The sequence below is a fragment of the Macaca nemestrina genome, chromosome 2, assembly GCF_043159975.1.
Source record: "Macaca nemestrina isolate mMacNem1 chromosome 2, mMacNem.hap1, whole genome shotgun sequence".
Lineage (NCBI taxonomy): Eukaryota > Metazoa > Chordata > Mammalia > Primates > Cercopithecidae > Macaca > Macaca nemestrina.
In genome coordinates this window covers 115,043,168-115,059,274 of record NC_092126.1, presented here as the reverse complement: position 1 = coordinate 115,059,274, position 16,107 = coordinate 115,043,168, and the positions used below count along the sequence as shown (strand labels likewise).

Below are 16,107 nucleotides of genomic sequence, written 5' to 3'. Positions count from 1 at the left end.
TAGACAGTATAAAGGAGGGCAAATGGATCCCAAGCCACATAACAGCTGTTAGGATGAATGAGAACTGAAGATAGTAAACATCAGCAAAGACGGAGGATCAGTGCTCATCCTCCTGGAATCTGGAGAATGGCAGGAGTGCATTTTCCTATGTTCCTTCAGATTCAAGTAAATAGATGATCTAATGCAAGGTTCAGTTCCACTAGGGGGTCTGCTATGAACAGACAAAAACCCTATTCCTCAGTCAGTAGGAAGCGTACAAACAACTAAATCCCATGCCATAAAAGGCTGGAATTAATTGAGAAGTCTTGTGGCTGGCCAAATGACCTAACATTAGACTGAACATTAAAAGTCCAATGCCATTTCAAGAAGCTGAGGGCAAAGAAAGGAGTGAGCTGAGCAAACCAAATAGAAGGCATCAAAAGGGGGCCTACCAGCTATGGAGATGCAGTGCCCTCCCAGTAGGAGCAATTTATAGTCACTGGAATGGCTAAGAGGTAGAGCAGCACTGCAGGAGATGCAGTGACCTTTCTGAAGTTGTGAAACTGTCTGAGAATCTCTGCCTGGGGAATTCTCTCATGTACACACAAGCAGAATTGTATGTATAATTTCAGAAAACTTACAGACCACTCACAGTTACCCTCACATCTACCTGAAGAGCCCATGGCCTCCAGACTGCAAAGTCTTACCATAGGGACTCTGCCATTGACTCCTCCATAACCTGGGCAAGTATGTAACACTCGAATCTCTGGACCTGAGTCCATAAATCTGTCAGAGACAAGCTAAAGGCTAAAGGTTCTTTCAGCAGTAAAACAAAGCTTATGTGGAGGAACAACAATCCACTTCCTAGGAAAGAGCAGCTGAGTTCATTGCATCTCAGTTCCTAGTCTGTGTCTTCTCACTATGGATGGCCTAAGAAATCCCACTGGAAACACCAAAGTCTCCCAGCAAAAATTCCATTGGAGGAAAATATAAGGCAATTTCTGCCACTCAGTAGAGCCCACTTACCATCCAGCAGGTCTTCTTCATCATCCCTGTCACACTCCTCCACTGCCACCTCCTCCTCCTCCTCCTCCTCTTCCGCATCCTCCAGCTCCACGTCCGGGTCCAGGTCTGGATCGCTCCCTGAGGCAGATTCGTCTGACATGGCTCCCAGAGGTCCTCAGTGGGCATTACCGACTCATGGTCCACTGCAGGGGTGCTAGGAGGAGGATAAGAGACATCAGAATCACCAAGGGTTTTGCTTAGAAGCACAAGTCTTTCAAAGAAAAAACTGCCAGCTGGGCACAGTGGCTCACGCCTGTAATTCCAGCACTTTGGGAGGCCAAGGTGGGTGGATCACTTGAGGTCAGGAGCTCGAGACCAGCCTGGCCAACATGGTGAAACCCCATCTCTACTAAAAATACAAAAGTTAGTAAGGCATGGTGGCACACACCTGTAATCCCAGCTATTCAGGTGGCTGAGGCATGAGAATTGCTTGAACCAGGGAGGTAGAGGTTGCAGTGAGCCAAATGGCGCCACTGCACTCCAGCCTGAGCGACGAGGTGAGTGAGACTCTGTCTCCAAAATAAAAACAAATAAAAAAATGCTGAACATGAATTCCCTGGAACTTCTCTAAGAAAGGAAAGCTGGCCGGGCGCGGTGGCTCAAGCCTGTAATCCCAGCACTTTGGGAGGCCGAGACGGGCGGATCACGAGGTCAGGAGGTCTAGACCATCCTGGCTAACACGGTGAAACCCCGTCTCTACTAAAAATACAAGAAAATTAGCCAGGCGAGGTGGCGGGCGCCTGTAGTCCCAGCTACTCGGGAGGCTGAGGCAGGAGAATGGCGTGAACCCAGGGGGGCGGAGCTTGCAGTGAGCCAAGATCGCGCTACTGCACTCCAGCCTGGGGCACAGAGCAAGACTCCGTCTCAAAAAAAAAAAAAAAAAAAAAGAAGAAAGGAAAGCTAACCGTACCCAAATCACAACATTCTCTATGAGTGTACTGGCTCTGAGTCATGTTTTGGTGACTCTGCATAGCTCAAACATCTCTTGGCTATTTTGACAAGAAAACACCTTAAAGTAACAATAACAATAAAACTATAAACCTTAAAATTCCCATTTGTTCATTCCTTCCTGCATCAACTGTTTCCTAAGCACCAACTCTCTATATTTCTTTATACATATACATATATGTGTGTATATATATATATATATGTATGTGTGGGTGTGTATATATATATATGTACATATATATACACACAGAGTACCCAACCTGCAATGGTTTACCTTACAATTGTGCGAAAATGACACACATTCAGTAGAAACTGTACTTCAAATTTTAAATTTTTCCCAGGCTAGTAACATATGAAACTATACTCTCTGGCAATGCTGAGTAGCGGCAACGAGCCGAAGCTTCCAATCCACCATGCTATCATAAAGTATGCAGTTTTCTGTGCTGCCAGATGATTTTGACTGTAAACAATGTAAGTGCTCTTTATTTTATTTATTTATTTTTAGACAAGGTCCAGCTCTGTTGGCCAGGCTGGAGTGTGGGTGGAGTACATTGGCGCAATCATAGATCACTGCAGTCTCAAATTCCTGGGTTCAAGCAATATTCCTGCTTAAGACCTCCTGAGTAGCTAGGATGACAGGCACATACAACCATGCCTGGCTAAGACAGTGTTAAGTGTTCTGAGCATCTTTAAGGTAGTCTAGGCCAAACTATGATGTTCAGTAAGGTAGGTGTATTAAACAGACTTTCAACTTACAATATTTTTAACTTACGATGCATTTACCAGGATGTAACCCCACTGTACGTGGAGGAACAGCTGTATATAATCGCAGGTGCTATTCTAGAGTTTGGGGACACAGAAGGAGGCAGAACAAAGCATGCAGGGAGTACTCAAGGCTGGTGTGTGGCAGGAGGAGCTGCTAGTTTATATAGGGGAGGTCAGTGAAGTTCTCACTGAGCAGAAACCAAAAGAAAGGAAGAAAGCCATACAGACATCTGGAGGGAGTGTGTTCCAGGTAGAGTGAGCACCAACGGCAGAGGAGGAGTGGCTGGGAGTACTCAGGAGCTAGAATTATGTTTTACCCAAGTTATTCATTCATTCCCATTCAGTCCGTCATTTGTTAACCTGCTATATTATGTCCACCATGTGTCAGGTACTGTGCATGTCTGTTTGTCTCTCATCACTTTACCATTAGCTATAAAGGTCACTCCTTCTTGAGGGTTAAAAAAAAAAAAAAAAACCATGGTAAAGAGATGGCTAGTTGGGTAGCTCTGTGATAAAGTAAATATAGCAAAATGTTAACTAGTAAGTTCACTGGCCAATTCTTTCCATTTTTTCTGTATATTTCAATTTTTCTTTTTTCTTTTTTTCTTTTTCTTTTTTTTTTTTTTTTTGAGATGCAGTTTCACTCTGTTGCCCAGACTGGCATGCAGTGGCACGATCTCGACTCACTGCAACCTCCACCTCCTAGGTTCAAGTGATTTTCCTGCCTCAGCCTCCCGAGTAGCTGGGACTACAGGTGTGTACCACCACACCCAGCTAATTTTTGTATTTTTAGTAGAGACGGGGTTTTAACATGTTGGCCAGGCTGGTCTCAAACTCCTGACCTTAGGTGATCCTCCCTCCTTGGCCTCCCAGAGTGCTGGGATTACAGGCATCAGCCACTGCACCCAGGCTCAAATTTTCATACTAAAATCAGAGAAGAGGTAAATCATCTTTTTTTTTTTTTTTTTTTTGAGACGGAGTCTCACTCTGTCACCCAGGATGGAGTGCAGAGGTGCAATCTTGGCTCACCGCAAGCTCCGCCTCCCAGGTTCACGCCATTCTCCTGCCTCAGCCTCCCTCCCCCGTAGCTGGAACTACAGGCGCCCACCACCACACCCGGCTAATTTTTTGTATTTTTAGTAGAGATGGGGCTTCACCCTGTTAGCCGGGATGGTCTCCATCTCCTGACCTCGTGATCCGCCCGCCTTGGCTTCCCAAAGTGCTGGGACTACAGGCATAAGCCACCGAGCCCGGCCATAAATCATCTTTTTTTTTTTTTTTTTTGAGACAGAGTCTCTCGCTCTGTCGCCCAGGCTGGAGTGCAGTGGCCGGATCTCAGCTCACTGCAAGCTCTGCCTCCCGGGTTTACGCCATTCTCCTGCCTCAGCCTCCCAAGTAGCTGGGACTACAGGCGCCTGCCACCTCACCCGGCTAGTTTTTTGTATTTTTTAGTAGAGACGGGGTTTCACCGTGTTAGCCAGGATGGTCTCGATCTCTTGACCTCGTGATCCGCCCGTCTCGGCCTCCCAAAGTGCTGGGACTACAGGCATAAGCCACCGAGCCCGGCCATAAATCATCTTTTATAAGACAAACTGCTGTAGATAAATACATCAACAATCAGATCATCCTCAAATTCCTATCTCCCAAAATAAAAACTGAAGTACAAGTCTCTAGTCATTTAACATAAAAAGTACTGCAGAACTGCAATCTCTTACTAAGCTTCAGATAATCTGAAACATAACATCTATCTTCTCGTGAACAGAGAAGAAGAAAAGAAAAGCAAACTAGATTATTTAGAGTTTTGGAAAACTAGAACTTTAGGATTGTTCAGAGTTAGAAATAACAGGAATTAAGAGTACGTGTGTCCAGATGGTTCATGTACTTAGCCTCTTAAGACAAAGTAAAAAACAGCTGTGAAAGCATCTAGTAATAAAATTTAAATTTTTGCATTAATAACTCACTTTCTTTTTTTTTTTTTTTTTTTTTTGAGACGGAGTCTCGCTGTGTCGCCCGGGCTGGAGTGCAGTGGCCGGATCTCAGCTCACTGCAAGCTCCGCCTCCGGGGTTTACGCCATTCTCCTGCCTCATCCTCCCGAGTAGCTGGGACTACAGGCGCCCGCCATCTCGCCCGGCTAGTTTTTTGTATTTTTTAGTAGAGACGGGGTTTCACCGTGTTAGCCAGGATGGTCTCGATCTCCTGACCTCGTGATCCACCCGTCTCGGCCTCCCAAAGTGCTGGGATTACAGGCTTGAGCCACCGCGCCCGGCCAATAACTCACTTTCAAAAACATCTGCAAAGGGCATTAAGGGACAGGGGAGAAATGTGATCAACAAATACAAATTCATATAACTAATGCTGAGCTACCATTCACTTAGTGACCTGGCAGATTTTAAATCTCTGTAGAAATGACTATCCGGACGGGCGTGGTGGCTCACACCTGTAATCCTAGCACTTTGGGAGGCCGAGGCGGACAGATCACGAGGTCAGGAGTTTGAGACCATCCTCACCAACATGGTGAAACCCCGTCTCTACTAAAAATACAAAAATTAGCTGAGCATGGTGGCACATGCCTGTAATCCCAGCTACTCGGGAGGCTGAGGGGAATTGCTTGAACCCCAGAGGCACAGGTTGCAGTGAGCCGAGATCACGCCACTGCACTCCAGCCTTGGCAACAGTGCGAGACTCCGTCTTTTTAAAAAAAAAAAAAAAAAGGGCCAGACAAGTTGGTTCATGCCTGTAATCCCAGCACTTTGGGAGGCCGAAGCGGGCGGATCACGAGGTCAGGAGATGGAGACCATCCTGGCTAACAGGGTGAAACCCCGTCTCTATTAAAAGACAAAAAATTAGCCAGGCGTGGTAGCAGGTACCCGTAGTCCCGGCTACTCCGGAGGCTGAGGCAGGAGAATGGCGTGAACCCAAGAGGCGGACCTTGCAGTGAGCCCAGATCGCGCCATTGCACTCCAGCCTGCGCGACACAGTGAGACTCCATCTCAAAAAAAAAAAAGAAAGAAAGAAAGAAAGTAATAACTAACTATCCTGTGTCACTGGTTCATAAAGGAAGTAGTAAATCAATTAGCTATCAACAACTTTGGAAGTAAAATTTACTTCTTAATATTTGCAGTGAAATTGATTTCTGAATGTTAGTATATTCATCAATAACTACTCTGTGTTTGGAAGTCAATAGTTGTAATCAGCATAACCCCTCTCTTTCATCCTAGACTCCTTGAGATAAGAGTGTTTTGGCCGGGCACGGTGACTCAAATCTGTAACCCCAGCACTTTGGGAGGCCGAAGTGGGCAGATCACCTGAGGTCAGGAGTTCAAGACTAGCGCAGCCAACATGGTGAAACCCCCATCTCTACTAAAAATACCAAATTAACCAGGCATAGTAGTGCATGCCTGTAATCCCAGCTACTCAGGAGGCTGACGCAGGAGAATCGCCTGAACCCAGGAGGCGGAGGTTCCAGTGAGCTGAGATCCCGCCACTGCACTCCAGCCTAGGCAACAAGAGTGAAACTCCATCTCAAAAAAAAAAAAAAAGAGTGTTTTCTCTGCAGTGTGCTTGGCTGATTTTAGAGAACCATTTTTAATTAGCAAGTACTTTTAGGTAATCTGAATGCCTGTCATTCTAGGGAAGAAATTGTGTGGTGGCAACAGAGAGAGACTCCCAGGCCCCTGTCCAAAAAAAAAAAAGGCAACAAAGAGCCTGGTGTGGTGGTTCGCGCCTGTAATCCCAGCACTTTGGGAGGCCACGGTGGGGGAACTGCTTGAGTCCAGGAGTTCAAGATCAGCCTGGGCAACACAGCAATGCCCATATCTACAAAATATACAAAAACTAGCTGGGCATGGTGGCGTGCACCTGTAGTCCCAGCTACTTAGGAGACTGAGGAGGGAGGATCACTTGGGCCCAGGCAACAAGTGAAAATGGCAGAGGAAAAGCTGGCCTTGGTGGGCAGCAGCAGTCAACTGTATTCTGTCTCTAAGGGGCTCCACCCTCACACACACATACCTCTATGGGGGCATAGCCTTTCAGAACACAAGGCAGCCTTGATTCAGTACTCAGCTCTTAGAACTGTTAGACAGACACGGTTGGTGGGGGGAGGGAGGGGGGGTGATAAAGAAAATAATCCATCTCCCTCATTTGCTCCTCATTCCAGGGAAAACACTGCTTCAATCTCCAGTGACAAGGAGCTCTGCCTCTAATGCATAGAAACCACAAGAGCAATAATGGGTATGCTGCACCTTAATGAGGACCTGTGTTCCTACAAAGCAAATTCTGGGAATCAAATTATATTTTAATGAAACTGGAGAACTAGCTATTTAAAGGAATTCTAAAGAGGACCACTCTGAAAAGCAAATATTCAACCCCTAAGTGTTTTAATAAGTCTGCAGTTTAATATATTGGGTTTGTTAAAAAGAGGCTGTAATTATTAAGAAACCCACAGACAATCCTAACCTAGCACCTCATGGCAATCTTGAGAGTGAAGGAAAATGTTGTTCGGCTTTGCTAAGTTCAAAGACAAAAACACCTGTCAGTAGAGTGGTACCTGGCCAAGAATCAGCAGAATTAATCATGCAGGCACAGCCCTTAGAGACATGAGGCATGGCAAGGTGGGGATATTAGGACATAAACAAGAGGAAACACACACACAAACAAAGCCTTTGTTCACAACGCAGACCACCAGACTTGCAGAGTTCACATTGAAATCATAAGACTCCGAGCATACACGCTGTCTCATCATTGTGAGGCAGCTCATGAAATTTCAAAGATGTCATTATGGTCCTTGATAGCATCATGATTGTTCCTTTTAAATAAAAGGATCCTTCCCAGACTGCCATGTCCTCATTAATTTTGGTGACCTTGAGTAGTACTAAATTCTGTCAAATGATCTCAAAGCAAGTCCACGGCAAGCGCAAATGACTTGTTTTTTTCTTGAAGAATATCTACACAAAACACTGGATTTGAGCTAATTTACAAGGGGAAGAAAGTCTTTTAAGAGTAGAAAAACAGGCCGGGCGAGGTGGCTCACGCCTGTAATCCCAGCACTTTGGGAGGCTGAGGCAGGTGGATGACGAGGTCAGGAGATTGCGACCATCCTGGCTAACACGGTGAAACCCCGTCTCTACTAAAAATACAAAAAATTAGCCATACTTGGTGGCGGGCGCCTGTAGTCCCAGCTACTCGGGAGGCTGAGGCAGGAGAATGGCGGGAATCCAGGAGGCGGAGATTGCAGTGAGCCGAGATCGCGCCACTGCACTCCAGCCTGGGCGACAGAGCGGGGTGACAGAGCAAGACTCCATCTCAAAAAAAAAAAAAAAGAGTAGAAAAACAGGCCAGGCATGGTGGCTCACTCCTAAAACCCCAACACTTTGGGAGACTGAGGCAGGATAATCATTCGAGCCCAGGAGTTTGAGACCAGCCTGGGCAACATAGGAACACCCCATCTCTACAACAACAACAACAAAAATTAGCCAGGCATGGTGGTGTGTATCTGTAGTCCCAGCTACTTGGGAGGCTGAGATGGGAGGATCACTTCAGCCCAGAAGGTTAAGGCTGCAATGAGCCATGATTGCACCACTGCACTCCAGTCTAGGTAATAGAGCCAGTCTCAAAAAATAAATAAATAAATAAATAAATAAATAAATAAATAAATAAATAAATAATTTTTAAAAAGAACATCAGGAAAACATTCAGTCCAAAGCTTTGGTCAATACCCTTAAAAAATTAGACAAGGAATTTATATAATTTAAAGACAAAAGAAAGAGTTCAGTTACTCCATAGAGTATATATAGTATAGTATATATAGCACATATATATATATAGTGTATGTAGTACTATATAGTACTCACCAAGTACCCACAGAATTCTTCCAGTCTGCTGAGAGATCCACCATGGATTGTTAAAGTTCTTTCCAAACACCTTCCTATGCAAAACAGACACTACTCCAATCACACCCAATGCATACTTCAAACCTCCAGTAGCCCAATGCCTTTTGAGTGTCTATCAGTTACTTAAAAAAAATTTAGATCACACAAAGCAGCCACAGAGCTAAACTGACATAACAGCTCAACATTTTACTTGGAAATATAAAGATGATTTTGGCAATTTGAAACTTAAGAGAAAATAAGAAACAAAAGGTGAACAAATGCATTCAAGACTTGGACCAGGGCCACAGGAGACAACTCTCTCCACAGGAGACAACTACCTCCAAAAGATAGCACAATGGAGCCTGGCCCCAGGGAATCAGAACCTTGCATAGCACTAGACACATATTTACAGAATCAGTCAAGAAACCTAAATCCAGCCATAGCTCTATGAGTAACTAGCTGCATGACTTTGTGCAAGTCAGTCCTCCCTCAGCTTCAATCACTCCTCTTATTCCAACCCAGGGAGAAATGGGCCTGAGTTAATCTTCAAGATCTCTTCCAGATTCTAAAACAGCAATTCTCAAAGTATGGCCCGGGAACCCCTGGGAGTCCCCAAGACCCTTTCAATGGAACTACAATGTCAAAATTATAGTTTAAAGAGACATTCAGGGCATCTCTGAGCCCACTCTGGCTCAAGAGGCTACCCCAATTAAAAAACAACAACAAAAGGCTGGGCGCGGTGGCTCAAGCCTGTAATCCCAGCACTTTGGGAGGCCGAGACGGGCGGATCACGAGGTCAGGAGATCGAGACCATCCTGGCTAACACGGTGAAACCCCGTCTCTACTAAAAAATACAAAAAACTAGCCGGGCGAGGTGGCGGGCGCCTGTAGTCCCAGCTACTCGGGAGGCTGAGGCAGGAGAATGGTCTAAACCCGGGAGGCGGAGCTTGCAGTGAGCTGAGATCCGGCCACTGCACCCCAGCCTGGGCGACAGAGCAAGACTCTGTCTCAAAAAAAAAAAAACAACAACAACAACAAAAAAAGCCATTCAAAGCGCAAGATAAAAAATGGATTTTTATGTTAACAAAGTACAAAAAAATTTCTTCAGGTAATTTTTTCAAACTCTGTATTACAATTAACCTTTAAGAAGCTACCACTTGTCAGCCGGGCGCGGTGGCTTATGCCTGTAATCCCAGCACTTTGGGAGGCCGAGGTGAGCGGATCACGAGGTCAGGAGATCGAGATGGCCAACATGGTGAAACCCCGTCTCTACTAAAAATACAAAAATTAGCTGGGCATGGTGGCACGTGCCTGTAATCCCAGCTACTTGGGAGGCTGAGGCAGGAGAATCGCTTGAACCCGGGAGGTGGAGGTTGCAGTAAGCAGAGATTGCTCCACCGTACTACAACCTGGAGATAAAGCAAGACTCCGTCTCAAAAAACAAAAACAAAACAAAACAAAACAAAAAACTTAGTCTTTGCTGTTCTAAGACTACAAAACTCTAAGATCTATGATCTCCTCCCTCAAATTTTCAGGTGTCACAAAGAAAAAAAATTTACTTTTTTTTTTTTTTAAACAGAGTCTTGCTCTGTCACCCAGGCTATAGTCCAATGGCACAATCTTGGTTCACTGCAACCTCCCCCTCCCGAGTTCAAGCAATTCTCCTGCCTCAGCCTCTTGAGTAGCTAAGATTACAGGCACCTGCCACCATGCCCGGATAATTTTTTGCATTTTTAGTAGAGACAGGGTTTCGCCATGTTCATCAGGCTGGTCTCAAACTCCTGACCTCAGGTGATTCACCCACCTCAGCCTCCCAAAGTGCTAGGATTACGGGCATGAGCCACCGCGCCCAACCAAGAATTTTTACATTCTAAAAATCTAATATGCAGAGGACCAAATTACATGTGAACATCATAAAATATCTGAACTGTTCCATATTGTCTTCAAATAGGCCGGACATGGTAGCTCACACCTACAATCCCAGCACTTTAGGAGGCCAAGATGGGAGGAATGCTTAAGTCCAGAAGTTTAAGACCAGCCTGGGAAGCCCGTGGTTGAGACTGCAGTAAGCTGTGATCGTGCCACTGCCCTCCAGCCTGGGAAACAGTGAGACAAAATAGTGTTTTGTCTCAAAACAACAACAGGCTGGGCGCGATGACTCACACCTGTAATCCCAGCACTTTAGGAGGCCAAGGCGGGTGGATCACGAGGTCAGGAGATCGAGACCATTGTGGCTAACATGGTAAAACCCCATCTCTACTAAAAATAGAAAAAATTAGCCAGGCGTGGTGGCGGGCGCCTGTAGTCCCAGCTACTTGGGAGGCTGAGACCCAGGAGGCGGAGGTTGCAGTGAGCCAAGATCACACCACTATACTCCAGCCTGGGCAACAGAGCAAGACTCCATCTCCAAAAAAAACCAACAAAAACAACAACAACAAAATATAAGATTAATCTGATACATAAATGATATATGTATTTTACAAATGTGTTATTGATAGGTTATTTTATATACGTAAGTAGCCATCAAAGGCAAGCTTTCTCAATGACTGAAGTTAATGCTGTATTTGCAAAGTCAACTTTTTACCTTTACCACTGAATCTGCTATCCACAACTGGTTTAAAATGGACAAGAGCTGAGAGGTTCTCTGTGGCCCCCCTCAAGACTTCCCTGGCTTAGGCCCTTCAAGTAGGAAGTCATTGAATAGCACACCCCTACGGGATTATTCCCAGATATTTTGAGTAAATAGACGTAAAGTTCTAGAAGGCCATTCTGAGGGGAGCAAATGAAAGGTTCGTTTCCTTCTCCATGGAATCATGGCCAGCAGGAAAAAAAAAAAAAAAACAGCAGAGTTGTGGGGGGTGGAGGGTAGAGAACAATTAGGAAGAGATGAGCTAAAGCAGGGACAACAGTTTGAGCTATAAGAAGCCTGTGTGACAGACACCGCTCCACCCTCTAGAAAGCTGAGCTCTGAAAAATTCACTCACAAACACACACACAAAACAAAAAACATCAGACCAGTGTAATATGAAGTGATAAAAAGAGGAAAAAAATAAGATCTCTGGATACAGGGGATGACGCAAGAATGAGAAAGAAATTCTTTGCATGTGAACAAAGGCTTTGTTTGTGTGTTTCCTCCTGTGTATGTAGTATGTTACCATTTGACCTGTGAGTCCTATGTCTTTCCACACAGCTCTAACTTCTTAAGATGGTGATTACTGGCCAGGCAGAGTGGCTCATGTCTATTATCTCAGAACTTTTGAGAAGCCAAGGTGGGAGGATCACTTGAGCCCAGGAGTTTGAGACCAGCCTGGGCAACATAGTGAGATCCCATCTCTACAAAAAAATTTAAAAATTAGCCAGCATGCTAGTGCCCACCTATAGTCCCAGCTACTTGGGAGGCTGAGGCCAGAGGATCACTTGAGCTCAGGTGTTCAAGGTTCCAGTGGGTCATGATCATACCCCAGCACTTTAGCCTGGGTGACAGAGTAAGACCCTGACTCAAAAAAAGAAAGAAAAGAAAAGAAAAGAAAAGAAAAGAAAAGAGAGAGAGAGAGAGAGAGACAGAGAGAGAGAGAGAGAGAGAAAGAAAGAAAGAAAGAAAGAAAGAAAGAAAGAAAGAAAGAAAGAAAGAAAGAAAGAAAGAAAGAAAGAGAGAGAGAGAGAAAGGAAGGAAAAGGAAGGAAGGAAGGAAGGAAGGAAGGAAGGAAGGAAGGAAGGAAGGAAGGAAGGAAGGAAGGAAGGAAGGAAGGAAGGAAAGAAAGGAAGGAAGGAAAAAAAGAGGACAGAAGACTACAGAAACAAGAACCCACATGGCAGGGACATGGAGGGCCCACTTTCCTCAGAATTCCCTAAGCCTAAATCAGCCCTGAGTTCAGAACAGCTTAAAAGCAGATCAGGTTTATCTGCTAGACAATGAGACTGAAGAGGCTTGGAAAAAAGCCAAGCCACGCTCAGTGTCTCATCCTTCCAACTCCCCAATCACCACTGCCTCCATTCTCCCTTACCAGTCTCTTCTCAAATTTCAAGCCCTCTGAGGATCCTCCCTCTCCTGAGAGCTCTATCACAGAGCCACAGAGCTCAGTCTGGGTGCTTTCAAGTCCAGACCAATACAAGCTGTGCACAGAGGAAATGTTTTGCCCTTCATAGCCGCACAAACATTCAGTATGAAATCCATGACAAAGATTATATCTAGTCAAACTACTCACCAGACATGATCCCAAAAAGCTCTGTGGAAATAGCATTTCAACAAATCAAAGCTTTTAAATAAGACTTGCAGGAATTCTACATGAATCCTTTTATAATGCAAATAGGCACAGTGCCTCATGCCTGTAATCCCTGCAATTTGGGAGGCTGAGGTGGGTGGATCACTTGAGGCCAGGAGTTCGAGACCAGTCTTGCCAACACAGTGAAACCCCGTTTCTACTAAAAATACAAAAATTAGCCGGGTGTGGTGCTGGGTGCCTGTAGTCCCAGCTACCTGGGAGGCTGAGGCAGGATAATCGCTTGAACCCAGGAGACAGAGGTTGCAGTGGACCCAGACTGCACCACTGCACTCCAGCCTAGGCGACAGAGTCAGACCCCGTCTCGATAAGAATAATAACAACCACCGCTGATTTTCTGAGCTGACACTGGTCACTTTAGCTTTTCAATTACTAATTCTTTTAAAATAGCTACACCTACATGGTATACAGGTTGTTTCTAGACTATAGTTTTTCCTTAATTGGTATCTACTACAAATAAAAGTTCTAATGGATGACTACTAAGTTGTGATACATACTTTTGTATTTTCAAAATATTCTACAGAAAATAATATACTAATATTATTGCATTTGTATAGTTATTAACGCTTCTCTACTGTGACTTTGCCAGTGACTTGGGCATTCTATGCACTTAGCTTCAAGACAGGAGTAAACTCTTTTGGCTCTGCTTCTCACAGTTTAAAATCAATGGTAATGTCAGCTGCAGGCCCTTTGTGGTGCTTTGGGTATAAGACAAAAGATATTTGGTCTCTGTCCCAGGTTCCCAGCACAGAACTCCTAAAACCCTTGGAATTTCCTAAGTGATAGGAGTGTCTTTTGTTATTTATAATCAGCCCCTTTGGATCACACCAGAGTTTATGCTAATAAACTTAGGGGTGGGGCCCCTAGATAGCCTCAGGATGGGACTGGAAAGTCCTAGAAAGACCCTGTCCGTAGAATGACCAGGGACTACAGGATGGAACTTTCAGTCCCACCCACTGAACTCTAAGAAGTAGGGTTGTCAGGGCTGGAAATTGAGCTATATAAAAATTATTGAACAATGAGATTCAGAGCACTTCCAAGTTGGAGAACACATCAAAGTGCTGGGAGGGTGACACTCCAGGATAGGGCACAGAAGCTCTGCCCTCCACTCCCTCCATACCTTGTCCTTGGCACCTCTTCCACTTTGCTGTTCCTGAATTGTATCCTTTATGAGAAACAGGTAAACCTAAGTAAAGTGCGTTCCTGAGTTCCATGGGCCATTCAGGCAAATTATTAAACCTGAGGAGGGGTCTTGGGAATGCCCTATTCATAGCTGGTTGGTCAGAAGTTACTGGTGGGCCAAGACTTCAGACTAGTGTCTAAAGTGGGGGTGTTGTAAGACTGAGCCCTTAGCCTGTGGTATCTGCTCCAACTCCCGGCAGTGTCAGAATTGAAGACTGTTGAACATCTAGTCGCTGTCCAGAGAATCGGACAATTGGTTGTTAACGCTGGAAACACCACGGTGCTGTTTGGAGAAGTGATTGTACAAGGATTTAAGTGGCAAATAAGGGTAAAAAGTTTCTATCTGCAAAGTGCAACAGAAAGTTTGAAGATTAATTTCTTGACTTCCCACATGTAAAAATAAACTATGGAACACAACAGGTAAACTGTACCTTTTTTTATCTATATACTACTTATTTAACTTTTTTGTTTGCCTGTGATACAGCCTCAGAGATCCTGAGAACACATGCCCCTAAACTGTACCTTTAAACTACTAAATGTCACATTTCTAGTTATTAATTTAATGACTTAGTCATTAAATGGTACAGGGGTTTGTAAATAGAAATACGTAGTGAGTTTCACCCCCTCAATTCACAAAGGAGGACAAGAATCTCACATGAACCAAATTTGTTTCAGATGTACTGTTTTCCATATTTTAAGTAATAATAAAACTGATGGCCAGGCGCTGTGGCTCACGCCTGTAATCCCAGCACTTTGGGAGGCTGAGGTGGGCAGATCACGAGGTCAGGAGATCGAGACCATCCTGGCTAATACAGGTGAAACCCTATCTCTACTAAAAATACAAAAAAAAATTAGTCAGGCGTGGTGGCGGGTGCCTGTAGTCCCAGCTACTCAGGGAGGCTGAGGCAGGAGAATGGAGTGAACCCCGGAGGTGGAGCTTGCAGTGAGCCAAGATTGCGCCACTGCACTCCAGCCTGGGCGACAGAGCGAGACTCCGTCTCAAAAAAAAAAAATAATAATAATAATAATAAAACTGATAATGAGAATTAGGAGAAAACTGATGGAAACAGGAGGAAGGGAAATTCTGGGCAGAAGAGGGCAGGTCCCTGGCAAGGGCCCCACCCTCAAGCCTGGAACCACGGCCCAAAGTGAGAACTTACATCCGTTTTCCCAACCAAATGTATGCTTTTCCAAAACCAACCAAGGCCTGCCCTGCCCCCAATCCTGCACCCATAAAAACCCCAGGCTCGAGGCGGAGTTTGCAGTGAGTCGAGATCATGCAGCTGCACTCCAGCCTGGGTGACACAGCAAGACTCCGTCTCAAAAAAAAAAAAACAAACAGGCTCAGCCAGCAGAGAGAGAAGCAGGTGTGCATCAGAGACTATGTTTGGATGTCACAGAAAAGCAGTTTGACTTCAGAGGGATAGCTTGATGGTGTAGCTTCGGAGAGGAGTCCAGCCAGGGAAGGCCTACAGGGAAAGATTACAGTCCCGCTCTGTCCCCTTTTCAGCTCCCCTTCTGGCTGAGAGCTACTTTCCTCAGCAATAAAAGCCCCCGCATTTACCACCTTCAATTCGTTCCTGCAACCTCATTCCTCCTGGACGCCGAACAAGAACTCAGGTACTATGAGGGTGGGTGCAAGAGGCTGTCACACGGACCCTCCGCTGAGCTGTTAACACGTAAGCCATCCACAGATTACAAAGCTAAGAGAGTACTGCAACACTTCCTCAGCCTCACCCAGGAAGCACAAGGGGTCGGGGAATTCCCTTTCCTAGCCAAGGGAAGCTGTGACAGATGGTACCTGGAAAATAGGGACACTCCCACCCTAATACTGCACTTTTCCAGTGGTCTTAACAAACAGCACACCAGGAGATTATATCCTGCGCCTGGCTCAGCAGGTCCCACGCCCATGGAGCCTTCCACACTGCTAGCACAGCAGTCTGAGACTGAATTGCAAGGTGGCAGCAAGGCTGAGGGAGGGTGTCCGCCATTGCTGAGGCTTGAGTAGGTAAACAAAGCA

General features: G+C 45.3%; 1 protein-coding gene across 9 annotated transcripts in view; it reads right to left on the bottom strand.

Moving 5' to 3' along the window:
• The window catches only part of LOC105480508 (RAD54 like 2), a 167,848-nt gene that overhangs the window by 110,641 nt on the left and 41,100 nt on the right, over positions 1–16,107 (bottom strand). For 8 of the 9 annotated variants that reach the window (XR_003017767.2, XR_003017768.2, XM_011739490.3 and 5 more), the window contains one exon: positions 1,006–1,198. Coding sequence is in view for 7 of the 9 variants with exons in the window: in XM_011739490.3 (XP_011737792.3) it covers positions 1,006–1,144 (139 nt within the window). In the remaining 2 variants the exon portion in view is untranslated. Of the gene's footprint in view, positions 1–1,005; positions 1,199–8,607; positions 8,630–16,107 lie in introns of those variants that run through there. The other variant, XM_071091794.1, reaches the window with a different exon arrangement.